At 36.3% G+C, this 17,547-nt stretch overlaps 1 protein-coding gene across 11 annotated transcripts in view; it reads left to right on the forward strand.

The window, feature by feature from the left end:
- Window positions 1-17,547, forward strand: part of LOC138762617 (EGF-like repeat and discoidin I-like domain-containing protein 3) — a 320,962-nt gene that overhangs the window by 177,938 nt on the left and 125,477 nt on the right. For all 11 annotated transcript variants that reach the window (XR_011357038.1, XM_069936256.1, XM_069936259.1 and 8 more), the window contains one exon: window positions 8,783-8,964. Coding sequence is in view for 10 of the 11 variants with exons in the window: in XM_069936256.1 (XP_069792357.1) it covers window positions 8,783-8,964 (182 nt within the window). In the remaining variant the exon portion in view is untranslated. The remainder of the gene's footprint in view (window positions 1-8,782; window positions 8,965-17,547) is intronic.

A 17,547-nucleotide genomic window follows, 5' to 3' on the forward strand; every position in this document is an offset into this window, starting at 1 on the left:
CAGAGGGAGATAGAGAAGGCATGCAAAAAGGGCAATGTAACAATAGTCATGGGATATTTCAATACACATATTGATTGGGAAAGCCAGGTTGGTGCTGGATATCAAGAGGAGGAATTTATTGATTGAGCTGACCAGGGAAATGGCAATTCTGGATTGCCTTATTTTCAACTCCCTTACCAGACTTGATGTGGGAGCTGAACATAGGGGAATCCAGGAGGCAGTGATCATAATATGATAAAATTTGCACTGCAGTTTGAGAGGGAGAAAATAAAATCAGATGTGTTATTATACCAGTGGAATAAAGGGAACTATAGAGGAACTAGCCAAAGTTGATTGGAAAGGCACACGAGCAGGGTGAACAGCAGAGCAGCAATGGCTGGAGTTCCTTTGGAATACAGGGTACATACAGTTTGGGCTCCTTCAGTTCAGGTACCCACAACTCTGCTTTCTACATGCAGGCCAAATTTTTAACCACACAACCAAAGTTCCATGGATCCCATGCCTCATGACTTGCCCATGATGCCTCCCCTAAACTTCCTTCACTTACACATGTGTCCTCTGGTGTTTGCTATTCCTGCCCTGGGAAATAGGTGCCTGGTGCCCAACCTATCAATTCCTCTCATAATCTTGTAGACCTCTATTAAAACTCCCCTCATCCTTCTATGATCCAAAGAGAAAAGAGAAAAGTCTCAGCTCTGTTAACCTTGCCTCATAGCAACATCTTGTAAATCTCCTCTGCATTCTCTCCATAGCTTCCACATCCATCCTATAATGAGGTGTCCAGAACTGAACACAATACTCTTAAGTGTGGGCTCACCAGAGATTTATACAGTTGCAACATGATCTCTCTACTTTTGAACTCAATGCCCTATTAATGAAGTCCAAAATTTCATAGGTCTTCTTAACTCTCCTATCAACCTGTGCAACGACCTTGAGGGATGCATGGATTTGGTTCCCAAGGACTCTCTGTTCAGCCACAATCTTAAGTTACCAACCATTAACCCTGTTCTCAGTCTTCTGGTTGGTCCTTCCAAAATGCATCACCTCACACTTATCCAGTTTGAATTCCATCTGCTACTTCTCTGTCCAACTCTTTATTCTGTCTCTATCCTCTTGTAACCTTCGACAACTTCAGCTCTATCCACAACTCCTCCAACCTTTGTATTATCCGCAAACTTACTGACCCATTCTTCTGTCTCTTTATCTAGGTCATTTATAAAGATTACAAAGAGCAGGGGTCCCAGGCAGATTCTTGCGGCACTCCACTAGTTCACTGACCTTCAGGCAGAATACTTCCCCTCCACTAATATTCTCTGCTTTCTACATGCAGGCCAAATTTTTAACCACACAACCAAAGTTCCATGGATCCCATGCCTCATGACTTTCTGAATGACTCTCTCATGGAGGACCTTGTCCGTATAGACCGCATCTATCGGCCTATCCTCATCAAGTTCCTTTGTTACCTCCTCAAAAAACTCAATTAGTCTTATAAGGCACAACATTACCTTCACAAAGCCATGCTGACTATGAGTAGATTTTACTTCTCTAAATACTCATAGATCTTATCCTTATAATCCTTTCCAATAGTTTGCACACACCACTGACTTAAGGCCAGTCTATAATTCCCATGAGTCTCCCAATTACCTTTATTAAACAAGGGGACTACATTTGCCATTCTCCAATCTTCTTGTACTTGCCCTCTGGTCAAAGAGGACTCAAAGATCATAGCTATTGCTTCCCTCATTTCCCACAGCACCTGGGTTATATTGTGTCTGGCCCTGGGGACTTATCAATCTTGATGTTTGTAAGAAGATCCAACACTTCCTTAATCTCAACACTGTCCAGCACACAAGCCTGTCTATTCCAACCTCACCCTGATCAAGATCCTTTTCTCTTTTGAATACTAAAGCAAAATATTCATTTAGGACCTCCTCAACCTCCTCTGCCTCCAGGCACATGTTGCCTCCTTTAACCTTTAGTGGCCCCACCTTTATTCTCTTCTTCACATATGAATAGTCAGGGTATGAATGGTTATGGAGAGAAGGTAGGGGAGTGGAGCTGAGTGGGAAGATGGATCAGCTCATAATGGAGTAGCGGAGCAAACTCAATGGATCGAATGGTGTACTTCTGCTCCTATATCTTGCGGTCTGAAACATTCAGAAGCTTACGCAGTGTTGAAGTTTCAAGTCAGTGACAATCTTGGAATTAATTCATCTGGTGTGTTTTGCAAAGTTTATTTCAGTTAATTTTATTTTGTCTCTTATCAGGTTTGGGAGCATACTGTTACAATGTTTAGTTCAGCATTTCATTAGATGCAGGCATTCATTGCCTCCTCAAATATCCTGAGTTCAACAAGGCAACTAAAAAGTGGGCATATGTTTTAAATGAAGTCTTGAAATAACAGTTTTTCCAAGGTTGTTGCGATTTGAGAATGATTCAAAGTTTGGCAAACTTCTGATTTATAAAGACCACAAAGATATTATGCTTGGTGTTTCATCCCTGATGAGTGGTCGATGCGTAATAGGCTTCAAACACATTTGAGGTTTGGTATGGCTAAGCTCGAGGAGAGAAGAGAGAGACTGCAGTTTAAACGAGCACCAGTGGGAAGAAGCAAAGTGAAGCAATTCAGACAAAATTAAGTACTGAGCAATCCAGCGGTCTGCTGGAGGAGTTCAAAGGATCAGTGGGAGGAAAAAGATGGTGATGTTTGACCCAGTGAGTTCCTCCAGCAGATTTGGGTCAGAAAACTTCATCAAGATTCATCAGTCTGGATGAAGCATTTCGATCGGAAACCTTGAGTTGCCGCAGCAGATTGTTTTCATTTGCACCATATTCCAGCATTTGCAGTCTCTCGTGTGCCTCCAAATTAAAAATGGAGATTGACTAGAGTAGTAAATGAGTAAAACACACAGAATGACTGGTTTGCCGAGATTGTATAAGCCCGTGTTGCAAAATAATATTTAGAGTGAATTGCAGATAAGGTCAAAAATTGTTGTGTTGACCAAATGTTTGCAGTAAAAGGCACTTCTGAACATGTTGAAGAAATACACAACAGATGTTCCAGACTTAACCTGGATATTGATAAGGTGACATGTGAGCAAGGAGTTGACTCAAGACGTTACATTTTCTTCCAATCAAAAAGTGACCACAGAAGCAATTTGAAAACTAAAAATCTGTAGATGCCATAAATCTTAATTATAAGAACATGCTGGGAATATTAAATGATCAGGTAGTACCTGTGGTGTTAACTTTTAAGGTCAATGGCCTGTCATCAGAACTAAAAGTTTTTTTTTCCCAGCTGGTTTCAGTAAAATAATTTGGACATTAGTATTTCATCAGATTGTGTCTCTTCACTCCACCCCTTCTTACCCCAATTGCCTTTCATTCTTCATGCCTCCTAGATTTGCCTGTCACCCATGGCCCCTGTCTCAGCCCTTGTCTCTACTATTTATAGTCACTCTGTTTCCTCTCCAGTCTCAACCTTGATGCAGGGCTTTGATCTAAAATATCAACAAATCCTTTGCTCTACACAGATGCTAGTGTCACGGTCCAGTGCATTACCTAGGGATAGTCAGAGGGCGCAATGTTGTGAATGGATATACAATATCTCTGCCACTTATCAAATTTTAAGCATTTTAAACATTTTAACAGGTGATTTATTCTGTGGAAAGGCAATACAAATTTTATAATAAATGTCTCTGTCTTTAAATTGTTTATGGAATTGCTCATAATGTTTGAAATGTGTTCAGAATAGGAGCATGAGAGCAAGATAAAGCAAATGTTAGGTTTTATGTGAAGTCTATTTGTCATATACAAAAAAAATCTGATGAAATACTAATGTCCAAATTATTTTACTGAGAAAATAAATTTTAGATTTAAATTCCTAATTCCTGACACACAGCCAATGCAAAGCAACGAAAACCAGACAATTTGCGATCTCTCTGTACTTAACACCATTAATTCTAATTTTGTTAATTTGCTCGTGTAATTATCTATACCCCTAATCTGTCCATTAAAATAGATTCCTTAATTTATCTTCCATTAATCTCAATCACAAACTGTCTAATTTACAACATTTTAAAAATATTATATCTCTTTTCAGTTCATTTATAGCTTAACAGCCACCATATTTATTTATATTTTAATTTAGATATACATGTCCTAAGTTTTAATATTATTCCTCCATATCCATGTATTGTATGAGAGAGTGTGGAGTAGTGTAGGTGAGTGGATGGAGCTAAAAACTTAAGTATGGGAGTGTGGTGGCCAGCCATCGCAGCGAACTAGCCGGTGCTTTGGGCAGTGAGCCCACACAACAGCACTGGCCCCAACAAGCGAACTGGCAGGTGAGTGGCAAGGGCAGCTTAAAGACCAATTACCCCAAAATGGCGCTGGCCTTGCTGTGCAGCCAACAGACTTCAGGAACAGGACATAGGGAAGAGGGGCATTGTTATGCAGGAAAGTACCCACGTGCGGTAAACCCTCTTTTGTTATGCATGTTGTGACATCAGCCAAGGGGGGCCACTGCGGAAACAGTGCAAGTATAAAAGTCGGGCCTGAGCCCTAATAAAACTCACAGCTTAACTTGACTACACTACATGTGTGTGTCTTCTTTCAAGTAGCACACAGCTACAGGAGATGTATCACCATTATTCCACTCGGACACACATTCTCTTTACATATATCTTGCCAGACCTCTTCATCTATTTTTATACAGGTACACAATCCTTTATCCGGAACCCTTGGGGGACAGTGTGTTCCGAATTTTGGATTTTTCTGGATTTCGGAAAGCCAGATTTAAGCCCACCTGAGAAGTGCTGCCGTATCTATCCCCACCCCCTTCCAGTCTTGCTGTCATTTCCACCCCCCACCCCAACTCGCCCACCTGACTCGCACTTCCTGTCTCCCGGCCACCCGACTCACGCTGCCAGTCTCTCTCCCCACTTGCCAGTTTTTGGAGCTTTCTGGATTTTAGATGTCCAGATAAAGGATTGTGTACCTGTATTTAAATCTTGTTCCCATCATTATTTTGAATTAAACAAATCTACTTTAGGTGTTTGTTCTTGTAACAACATGTATGCTATGGAAATACATTTTTTAGTCATTCCATCCTCTATAATTTGTTCAAAATTTGTAAGATTTTTTAAAAACCATATCATATTCTAATTTCTCTCTTAAATAGGCTCTTAATTGAAAATAAGAAAATAATGTATCATGAGGAATAACATATTTAATTTTTAATTGGTCAAAATACATCATAACATAAATATGTCATAACAATCTCCTAATTTTGAAATTACTTTATTATTCCAAATATTTAAAGAAAGGTTATCTTTTGAAAAAAAAATTAATAGATGATTAATTAATGGCATTTTTAACGAAAGAAGGTTTTCATCAATTTCTAACTTGATGCCAAATATTAAGCAAATGTTTTAATATCAGAACATCTTTACTGATTGTTATTAATGTTGGTTCCCATTTATAAATAAACTTTTCTGGTATAGTTTCTCCAACTTTATTTAATTCAATTTCCACCCAAGACGATTTAGTTTTTACAAGCAAAGAAACTATATTTCTTAATTGTGCTGCCTTATAATAATTCTTAAAGTTAGCAAGTTGTAGTCTTCCTTTTTTGTATTTCCATGTTAATTTTTCTAATGGCTAACCACTTTTCCTTTCCAAAGAAATTTCCTAATTTGTTTATTTAAATCTTGGAAAAATTTTCATTTTAATTCAATTAACTCTTCCAATTAACGTAATAGGCAAATTTACCAATTTCTTTTAATCTTCATCTATATTTAATCTTATTTGTCCATTTAAATTGAACTTATTGTCAACATTGTGACTCATCGCCTTGCACCAATTCCATTATTTCACATATCCACCCTACAGACTCTCGAGGGATTTACCAAAAAGTGTACATATTAAGAAAAGTTAGTTATAAAAATTATTTTAAAGTACTTTAAAGTGTTTATCGGAAAGAAAAAAGGATGTCACCAATGAAAGAAAAAACTGTAAAGTCTATTCCAAAAGAAAATCTGAAGAGAGAAAGGAGAGAAAACTCAGGCTTAGTCATCAAAGCAGGCCACTGAATTTGGATCTGGATCCACTGGAGAGGGCCCTAGCGAAGGACCATCCTTTGGAGTCTTTTCTGTGGCACCCTGCAAAGGAGATGCCACTGGAAAAATCAAAACTGCATCACACTGCAGAAGAAAAAAAGTTCGAAAGAAAAACTTCACAGCTTTTAAAGGACCACTCTTTACCTCTGAGCAATGTGGAAGAACATTCTGATAACTCTGGAAGTGAAGAAGAGACAAGCTCAGAAGAAGGAATATCTAAAGGCAAGAAAAAGACATAAGAAAATGGATAAAATTTAAACTAAAATTGATAAACTTTCTGATACACTGGAAAGTAATTTTAAATTTTGCAGAAGTAAATCAAGTTAGACTGATATGACTAAAATGATAAATAATGTTTAACAAAGAGTTGATAACGTGGAAGAGAAAATTCAAGATGTACGTGAAGAAGTACAACGTATTGAAAAAAGGACAAATGTTAATGAAGACTCTGTGACCCTTTTAATTTCTATGAATGAAAAATTGCTTAAGAAAGTTGCCATCTTGGAAAATTACAGTAGAAGGAATAATCTTAAAATTGTGGGGATGTCTGAAGATAAAGAAGGTCAAGATGTGATCTGATTTTTTTTTCAAGAATGGATATCGAAAATGTTTGGAGAAGATCATTTTGAAGGTAATATTCTGATTGAGAGAGCTCGTTGAGTCTTAGACCAAATCCGGGTCCTAATCAGAGACCTTGTTCTACTTTGATCAGATTTTTATACTATCAAGAGTGAGAGAAGATATTTAGTTTATTGATGAAAAGAACTAAACAATATGGACCTTTGAATTATGAAGGGGGTAAGATTTTTTTTACAGATTTGAGTCAAATTATTTTGAAGAAAAGAAGAGAGTTTAACCCTGTTTTATATAATAAAATTTGTAGATTATCGTTTTCCTGCTACTTTGCAAATATTTTGCCAGATCAGCAGAATGTGTTTTTACAAATCATGTTCAGGCTGAAGAATATGTGAATGGTTTGTCTAAAAATTCTTTTGATGGATGAAGAGACTTTGTATGGGGAAGTATTGTCATTTTATAGGATAGTTTTTTTTTCCCCTGGGTGCCCTGTGGTTTTTTTAAATTTCTGATGGGTAAATTTGTTTTTGTGGTTTGACCACAACCTGTAAAATGGAGAGTGGAAATGCTAGTATCTCTAACATTCTCGTGGGGAGGGTTGTTTTATCTTTATAGGGGGTTATTTTATCTTTTTGTCTAATAACTTTTTATAATGTGTTTATGTTGAATAATTTTGATGTTCTTGCATTGAGGTCATTGAAACTTAGGGCCAAATTAATTTGTGGGAATCGTTTCTGGATAGAAGTGATTTCTAGAAATTTTTTTAAATGTTTAGATAAAGATAATGAATAAAGCAGTTAAGATTTTGAGTTTTAATATTAACGGGATTAACGGGACCATGAAAAGAAAGCAGATTTTATTTTATATTAAGAAATTGGGAGTAGATATTGCCTTTTTGCAAAAGACTCATTTAACTGAAAATGAGCATTTGAAATTGAAAAGAGATTAGGTAAGTCAGGTCATTTTTTTATACATTTAATTCTAAAGCTGGAGGAGTAACAATTTTATTTAAGAAAAACTTACAAGTTAAAATTCAAAGTGTAATTAGAGATCTGACGGGAAGATATGTAATGGTAAATTGTCAAATATTTTTTGAGGAATGGACTTTGTTAAACATATATGCACCAAATACAGATGATCAGAAATTTATAAAGGATACTTTTTTTGAATTTGTTACATTGAATTTTTTTACATTTGTTATCTGTTTACAGTTCTTTGTTTGTTTACATGTTTATGCTGGGTACAGTTTTCTTTTGCATCACCGATTAATGGTAATTCTGCTGTGCCCGCAGAAAGAAAAGAATCTCAGGATTGTATGTGATGTCATGTATGTACTCTGACAATAAATCTGATATCTGAAATAGTTTTGTAATCAGAATACATAAAGAAAAATGTAAAAATAAAGAGACTGCATCTAATTGCACATGTTGAAGAATAGATTCGGTAGGTCTATTTATATAACATATAACCACATAACAATTTACAGTATGGAATCAGGCTATATCAGCCCTTCTAGTCCTCACAAATCTTCATAAAACTCCATCTACCCACTCCCTTGCCCATAACCCTCCAAGTACTGAACAGAAATCAGGAAGCCTACTAATGAAAGAAGGTAGAAACAGAATGAGGAAGCCCAACACATTGTAGAATAGTCAATTTCCATTAACATATTCTGTTGTTAATGACAGAGATGGAGTGTATCATATTGCCATTAATATATAATGTGTTTAGTAGTACCAATCATCAAAACATGTCTGGGTTGCTATCTCGTGTCCAAGTATGTTGCAATTAGAATTTTTCCTCTAATAATGGGTCATATGTTATGATTCTGGGGTTAGAGTTTTCCAAAAACAGTGTGTGTGTATACATGACATTAGCAATACATAGCTAAGGAGTAAACATAGAAACCAACACTGCACAAATGTCGCTGATGACAACAAAATAATTTTCATTGGAAAATTGAGTTGTGTTTACAAACAAAGAACCTTTGATACATAAAAAAAGTTTTTTTTTGTTTCATCACCCTTTGAGCAATGTTTTATCCACACCAACCTCTAACAATGCTTTCTCTATTTATTTGCCAACAGAATGTTCAGGACCACTTGGGATGGAAGGTGGGATTATATCCAATCAACAGATCTCAGCATCTTCGACTCACCGTGCCCTGTTTGGGCTGCAGAAATGGTACCCATACTATGCCAGACTGAATAAAAAAGGCCTTGTAAATGCTTGGACGGCTGCAGAAAATGACAGATGGCCGTGGATTCAGGTAACAGATGGTATACAAGCAAGCATAGACTAAAACATAATTTGTGACTTTTTTGTTCCTGAAAGCTAATGTGATAAAATGTGAAACAGAAGGCTCTAAAATAGTCATTTCTATAATGTACTTTTAAAGGATCATTAAATTAGAAGCAAGTCATTGAACCTGTAAATTGATATGTGCTATTGTGTGCCCTTTATATTTCCTAAAGTTTGGGTAAACAATAATCACTATTTCAACTTGATCACTGAAGTGGCTTCTGGACAATGAAAGCAGAATTACAAAATAATTTCTTATTTTTAGTATTTTATTTAAATTTTCCATACATGTATTCCAGTCAAAATACAAAATGTAATAACCATATAGTCATATCAATTCCATTATGCATGAGGGTTTTATATAAAAAAAAACAAGAAAACCCCACCAAGCCCCTCCACTTAAATAATAACCCCAATAAGGATAGAAAAATAAGAAAAGCAGAAAGAAAGATAGAAAAAGAATAGAAATAGTAAATAAAGGAAAATGAGCAGACCTGGTTGTCAAGGGACCACTGCCTTTCAAAAAGTCTAATCTTTTTTTCACTCTATTTATTTATTCATTCCAAGGAGTTAATGAGATTCACGAGGTTTATAAATTTATGCCTACAATATGTAAATATGGGCAGCAAATTTTCAAAAATATATGTAATTTTATGTAATCTTCTCAAGTGGTATAAAGCTATGAATTTCCTCATGCCATCTTTCCAAACCTAAATGAGAATAAATTTCCACATCACTGCTATACATTTTCTTGCAACTGCTAATGCAATTTTTACAATTTATTTTTGATATAAATTACTTTTCAGTTTTGGTCTTATTCCAGAAATATTACCCAGAAAAAACAACATTGGATGCTATGGAAATTTAACTCCTGTGACTTGTTCCAGAAAAGTTCCTAACTATCCAAAATTGTCTCAATTTTGGACATGACCATGCAGAATGCAGAAAAGTACCAATCTCTTGGCTATATCTAAAACATTGATCTGAAAGATCTAACTTCAATCTATTTAATTTTTGTGGGATAAGATATAGTTGATGTAAAAAAATTATTCTGAACTAATCTATGTCTAACACTTATTATATTTGTCATACTATCTAGATATAGTTCCCACCAATTTTTTTCCTCAATAAAAGTATTTAGATCTGTTCCCATCTCTACCTCAATCTATGAATTTCCTGCTTTTAAGTTCCCTTTTGCAATAGCCAAGATAAATTTCTAAATAGATCTATTACAAATCAAGGTTTCTATTTCACTGCTTTTACGAAGTAACATTGTTGGACGCAGTTTATCTCGTAAATGCACTTTTATTTGATAATAACAAAATATTGTATTATTTTGTATCCTATATTTATTTTTAATGGTTCAAATGAAATTAAATTTCCTCCTTCATAACCATCTTCTAATTTCTAATTCCTTAAAAAAATCAAATATTCAAAAGTTGATTATTCTTTGTTAATGGGATAAGTCTATTTTGATTCAAACACATTTTAGATATCTCCGGGTTCCTCTTTACCATTTCAGTATTTTTTTTCCATATATTAATCAAATGCTTCAACAATGGAATTTCTCTGTCACCAGATATTAATCTCGATTCCCATTTATATATAAAATCCTCTGGCATCCTCTCTCCTATCTTTTCCATCTCTATCTTAATCCAGGCTGGTTTTTATCCCTCTTCAAAAAAAGAAGAGAGAAATCTCATTTGTGTTGCCGTAATAATTTTTTTTAAATTTGTAAGTTGTAGATTTTCTAGTTCAAATTTCCATGTTAATATTTCTAAAGAAACCCTCGACATCTTGCCCTTCCAAAGAAATTTTCTTACATGTTTATTTAATTCGTGTAAACATTTATGTGGTAAGGATATAGGCAATGTTTGAAAAATATGTTGTATTCTAGGAAATATATTCATTTTAATACAATTAACTCTTCCCTGTAATGTAATTGGCAATTCCATCTATTTTTTCAAGTCTTCATCAATTTTCTTAAGCAAAGGGGAATAATTCAATTTAAATAAAATATTTAAATTGTCATATACCTGTATCCCTAAATATTTTATACTATTTATTGGCCATTTAAATTGCCTATCTCTTTGACACTGAGTATAATCACCTCTAGTAAGAGGAATAATTTCACTTTTATCTCAATTTACTTTATAACTGGATACTATCCTATATTCTTTTAATATTAAATATAACTTACATAGTAAGCCTTCCAGTTCTGTCAAGTAAATTAAAACATCATCTGCAAATAAATTAATCTTGTATTCCTCTCGGTCAGTTAATATCAAGGTCAGATCTAATCAGTTCTGCAAATGGTTCTATTGCTGAAATAAATAAACTGGAGATAATAGACACTCTTGCCTACTAAATCCAGTTAAATGAAAATGTGCAGATGTCTGTCAATTTATTACAACTTAAGATTTTGGTCCATTGTATAAAACATTAATCTAATTTGCAAATATTTGAACCAACCCAAATTTTTCAAGCACTTTTAACAAAAAGTCCCATTCTAATCTATCAAATGCTTTTTTTGCATCTAAATCTACTGTTACACTTAAGTCTCTCTCTTTTGAGCCAAATGCATAATGTTCAATGATCTGGTCACATTATCCTCAGATTTTCTTTTTATAACAAATCCAGTCTGATCCATATTTATTAATTTAGGTAAACATTTTGCAAACCTAGTCACTAATATATTTCCCACTATTTTTAATCTGCATTTAACAATAAAATAGGTCCATGTGATTATGGTTTTAAAGGGACCTCATTTTTTTTGTTATTACAGTTATTATTACTGTAGTAAAAGATTCCAGTAAAATATGTATTTCCACCACCTGTCCTCCATGAAAGGGGGAATTATTAATTCTTTAAATTCTTTATAAAATTCTGGCTGAAAACTCTCTTCTCCTGCAGATTTATTACTTTGTACTGAGCTCAATGCTTCCCTCACCTCTACTGGAGTGAAGGGGGCACCAGCTCTCTTTGATCTTCCAAATTGGTAAATTTATTTGTGATGGAAAAGTATCTGTTTTATTATCATCATTTTAAGACTCTGATTGATATAGGTTTGCATAAAATTGTTTAAAATTTTCATTAATTTCATGAGGTTTATAAGTATTTAGATTAATATCAGTTTTAGTTGCAATAATTGTTCTTGAAATTTGTTCTGTTATTAACTGCCATGAAAAGATGTTATGGACTCTCTCACCTAATTCATAATATCTCTGTTTAGTTCTCATTATTGCTTTCTCTATTCTATATGTTTTCAAAGTATTATATTGAAGTTTCTTATTAAAAAAGTCATCGCCGTTTCTCCTCCTTAATTTGCATTTGCAAATCTTTTCTAAATTTGTTATATCTTTTTCCAATTGTTCTACCTCTTTCATATAGTCCTTAATTTGAGAAATATAACTTATTATTTGACCTCATAAATAAGCTTTCAAAGCATACAATAAAATAAATTTATTATTAACCGAATTAAAGTTGGTCTCAAAAAATGATCTTAATTGTTCCCTAATAAAATTCATCAAAATAATTTAAATAAAGATTTCACAGTGATTTTGAATTCAGTTTTATGATTTGCAATTTTACTGGATGGTCTTCCTTTAAATCTTTGAGAGTTAAATATTACTTTCTGAAGGAAAGATGTTGATCTAACATTTGCGTATCTGGTCAGGCAAATTTTTAAACTATCAAATGTGGAAAAAGCTTTAATTAAAGTGAGAAAGAATTCTTTAAGTTTGGATTTCATGGTCAGATTATAAAAATGGCAAATGTCTTATTCTAATAGCACAAAATGATCAGATAAATCCTGCAAATCATTTAAAGTCTCTTGTTCAAAATTTTTGCTTTATTCATTCAAATCTTAACCTAAACTTATTCTCCAGGTGCAGCTCATTTTTCCAATTGTATTTTTAGGAAGCCAACATTTTATGATAATTGGGGTCAGGGGGTTGGTGCTAGATTGAAGTATTCAGCTGCAGACTAATAAATTAACACTAAAATATATGGATTAGTTTCAATGGGCATCATACAGACAATTCTTTCTTTTTCTTTGGCTTGGCTTCGCGGACGAAGATTTATGGAGGGGGTAAATGTCCACGTCTGCTGCAGGCTCGTTGGTGACTGACAAGTCCGATGCGGGACAGGCAGGCACGGTTGCAGCAGTTGCAAGGGAAAATTGGTTGGTTGGGGTTGGGTGTTGGGTTTTTCCTCCTTTGTCTTTTGTCAGTGAGGTGGGCTCTGCGGTCTTCTTCAAAGGAGGTTGCTGCCCGCCAAACTGTGAGGCACCAAGATGCATGGTTGGAGGCGATATCAGCCCACTGGCAGTGGTCAATGTGGCAGGCACCATGTTTTAGCATGTTAACATGTTTTAATTGTAGTAATTGTAAAATTGTAGGTTTTGTTTTAATTTTTTTTTTCATTTTCCTTTTGATTTGCTAACTATGTGCTGGAGTAACCTTTTGCATGCATTGAATGCCTTGTTACTATGTCCAATGTTCTATCCTTCGAGTGTGAATCTTATGAGCTACTGTATTTCATCAGGCATAGGGCAGCCTGGTCTTTCTCACCTTGCGCTCAGACCTCACTGCTGCACTTACCACTGTTATGTGCAGGAATTCTAATGACTTTCTGTGCTCTCCAGAAAATCCCCTGGCCAATTAGAAACATCCAGCACTCCAAAAATGCATAAGTATTCAAACTTGCGGTATTTCTCCCTTTTGCAACGATGCAACACTTTTACCAGAAATTAAAACAAAAAAATGCCAGAAATATTCAGAAGGTTAGGTCACTTCCTATGAAAGAGAAATTGAGTTAGTGTTTCACGTTGATCATCACTCATCAAAAGTTACCCTTGTTTGAATGAATATACGACAAGATATTCAAGAAAGGATGTTCTTGACTTAGATGTTTATATTCATTTCCCTCTTCCACTCCCTTGTCTCTGATTTGTCCAGTCCCTGTAATTAATGTGTAAACTGCATTGTCATAGAGGAGGAGAGCTTTACAGATTAATTTGTGTTGAGGCATGGAAGGACTGGATGATGTTTACCCAGTATAGGTCACCCACAGAGGAGGGGAATCTTAGCACAACAATATTGCTCAATGATGGGGTCTATGTGCACAATGAAATTGTGTTGTCAAGATATGGGGTAAGTTGAAGAGAGAAAATCCACAAAATATTGAATGTGGATCCAACAATTCCATAATCTCAGGGTCATGATGGGAAATAGTCTCTGAGATCCTTCATGACCTCATAGAACCAATCAATGATGATTACCTTGGGTGAAGGTAAATTGGTTTAAAGTAGAAAATGGTAAACTGAAAGCAAAGGAGTCCAGGACAGCTCACCTGACTTATAGCAAGGAGGCTGAGGGAAGCCCAACAAATGGGAGGAAGTAATCCAGTTCCATTGAAAACTAGAAACACAAGACAAAAGATGCTGGAAAATGGAGTAAATTTCTGGAGAACTCAGCATTTTGGGCGGCTTCTCTGGAGGCAAAAGGGTAGTAATTGTTTCAGGTCGAAACTCTGAATCAGACCTTAGCATATAAAGGGGACATACCAAGAATAAAGAGGTGAGTGAGGCTGAAACTGGCAGAGACATCCCCCCTCCTCCCCAGTCACCATAACCCAATTACTTCCCTTCCCCACCTTGTTCTATTGCACATTACCCATCCTCTGAATCTACTTGTTCCATCTGGCCACCTTCCCTCCCTGATCTGGTTCCACTTATCACCTCCCCAACTACTCAAATTCCAGTATCTACAACTCTTTGTTGTCTACTCTTATCACCTTCCAGCCTTGATCTAAATTTTAAATTTAGACATACAGCACAGTAACAGGTCCTTTTGGCCCACAAGACTGTGCTGGCCAATTACATCCAATTAACCTGGTACATTTTGAATGGTGAGAGGAAGCTGGAACACCCAGGCAAACCCCATGCATCAATGGGGAGAATGCACAAACTCCTTACAGACAGCATGGGATTCAAACCCAAGACCCGATCACTGGCACTGTAACAGCATTGCGCTAACCACGATGCTAACTGCTCTTCCTCCACTTCCAACTCCCCACCCCCCAACCTGGTTCCATTTGCTTATCAGCCCCCTTCACATCTGGTTCCACCTATCACCTACCAGGTGCATCCTCAATCTTCCCCCTCACCGCATTATACTGGGTGTCTCTCCCAGTCCTGATGCAGGGGCTTGACCCAAATCTCAACTATTCTCGATGAAAGCTGCCCGGTCTTCTGACTTTCTCCAGCTGTTTGTTTCTTTTCAGATTAAAGCTATTTGAACAACAAAGACCACTCTGTTTTTCTAAGAACATAGAGCAGAGTTTCAAGACTATGTAGGCTTGTTATTGATAAGAACATCGACTTACCTGTCCAGCTTCTTCTCCTACCCTAATACTGCTCTTAAGAATGTAACATAAGAACATTAGAAAGAGGAGCAAGAGAAATCCATCGGTCCGTTGAGCTTCCCCACCATTCAAGAAGGTCATGGCTGATGTGGCTGGGGACCAAACTCCACCAACCTGCCTTTTCCCCATATCACTCAATCCCTTAAATACAAACATCACTCCAATTGGATCTTACATATTTGATGAGTTGACCATTACTTGCTTGTGTGGAGAATTTCACAAATTCACTGGTCTCAGAGAAAAGTAATTCCTTCTCATCATCCTAAATCAACTCTTGAGTATGTGTCTCCAGTTCTAGTTTCATCTGCCAGTGGAAACTACTTTCTTGCATCTGTCTTACCTATCCATAGAACCACAGAATAGTACAATGCAGAAACCGGGCTATTCGGCACCTCTAGCCTGTGCCGACCACCACTCCGCTAGTCCCATTGACCTATTCCCATTCCATAACCCTCCAGACCTCTCCCATCCATGTATCTATCCAATCTATTCTTAAAACTCAAGATCGAAACCCCATTCACCATATCAGATGGCAGTCCATTCCACACTCCCACCACTCTGAGTAAAGAATCTTCCCCCTAAACCTTTCCCATTTCAGCTTAAAACTATAACCTCTCGTATTTATATCCCCCAACCTAAGTTGTAAAAGCCTAGTTGCAGCCACTCTGTCTATACCTCTCATAATCTTGTAAACCTATATCAAATTTCCCCTCATTCTTCTTTGCTCCAAGGAATAAAGTCCTAATCTGTTTAATCTTTCCCTGGAATTGAATTCAGGAGTAGGGAGGTAATGTTGCAACTGTATAAGGTACTGGTGAGACCGCACCTGGAGTACTGTGTCCAGTTCTGGTCTCCATATTTGAGGAAGGATATACTGGCTTTGGAGATGGTCCAGAGGAGGTTTACTAGGTTGATCCCTGGGAGGAAGGGCTTGACTTATGATGAAAGATTAAATCATCTAGGATTGTATTCGCTCGAGTTCAGAAGAATGAGAGGAGATCTTATAGAAACATATAGGATTATGAAGGGTATGGATAGGATAGATGTAGGAAGGTTTTTTGAGCTGGCCGGAGAAACTAAAATGAGAGGACACAGTCTCAAGGTTTGGGGGAATAGATTTAGGACAGAGATGAGGAAAAATAGTTTTTCCCAGAGAGTAGTGAATGTCTGGAATTCTCTCTCCAGGGAAGTGGTTGAGGCTGTTTCATTAAACATATTTAAAATTCGGTTAGATAAATTTTTACATGATAGAGGAATTAGGGGATATGGGGAGAAGGCAGGTAGGTGGAGTTAGGTCATAAATTAGACCAGCCATGATCTTATTGAATGGCGGAGCAGGCTCGATGGGCCATTTTTGGCCTACTCCTGTTCCTAAGTTCCTTTGTAACTCAACTCCTGAAGACCTGGCAACATCCAGTAGGTCTTTTCTCCACTCCTTCAATCTTATTTATATCTTTCCTGTAGTTAGACGACCAGAATTCAACAAAATATTCCAAATTTGGCCTCACTAATGTCTTAAGCAATTTCAACATAACATCCCAACTCATACACTCAATACTTTGATTTATAAAAGCCGCCAAAAGCTTTATTTACAACCCTGTCCACATGTGACATCACCTTCAGGGAATAATGTATCTATTCTCAAATCTCTTTGGTCCACCACACTCCTCGGTGCCCTACTATTTACTGTGTAAACCCTACCTTGGTCTGCCCTACCAAAATGCATCACCTCACACTTTTCTGCATTAAACTGCATCTGCTATTATTTGGGCCATTCTCCTAGTTGGTCCAGAACCCTCTGCAAGCTTTGAAAATCTTCCTTGATGTCCACAATGTCTCCTATCTTTGTGTCATCAGCAAACTTGTCGATCCAATTTACCACATTATCATTCAGATCATTGATAATAGTCCCAACACAGATCCCTGAGGCACACCACTAATCACAAACCTCCAGTCTGAGAAGCAGCTATCTACTTCCACTCTCCTGTTTTGCCCCACACAGCCAATTTTGAATCCAGTTTACAACTTCTCCATAGATATCTAGTGCCTTAACCTTTTGAACTAATTTCCCATGTGGGACTTTGTCAAAGACTTTACAAAAATCCATATAGACAACATCCACAGT

This window comes from Narcine bancroftii, chromosome 1, assembly GCF_036971445.1.
Source record: "Narcine bancroftii isolate sNarBan1 chromosome 1, sNarBan1.hap1, whole genome shotgun sequence".
Lineage (NCBI taxonomy): Eukaryota > Metazoa > Chordata > Chondrichthyes > Torpediniformes > Narcinidae > Narcine > Narcine bancroftii.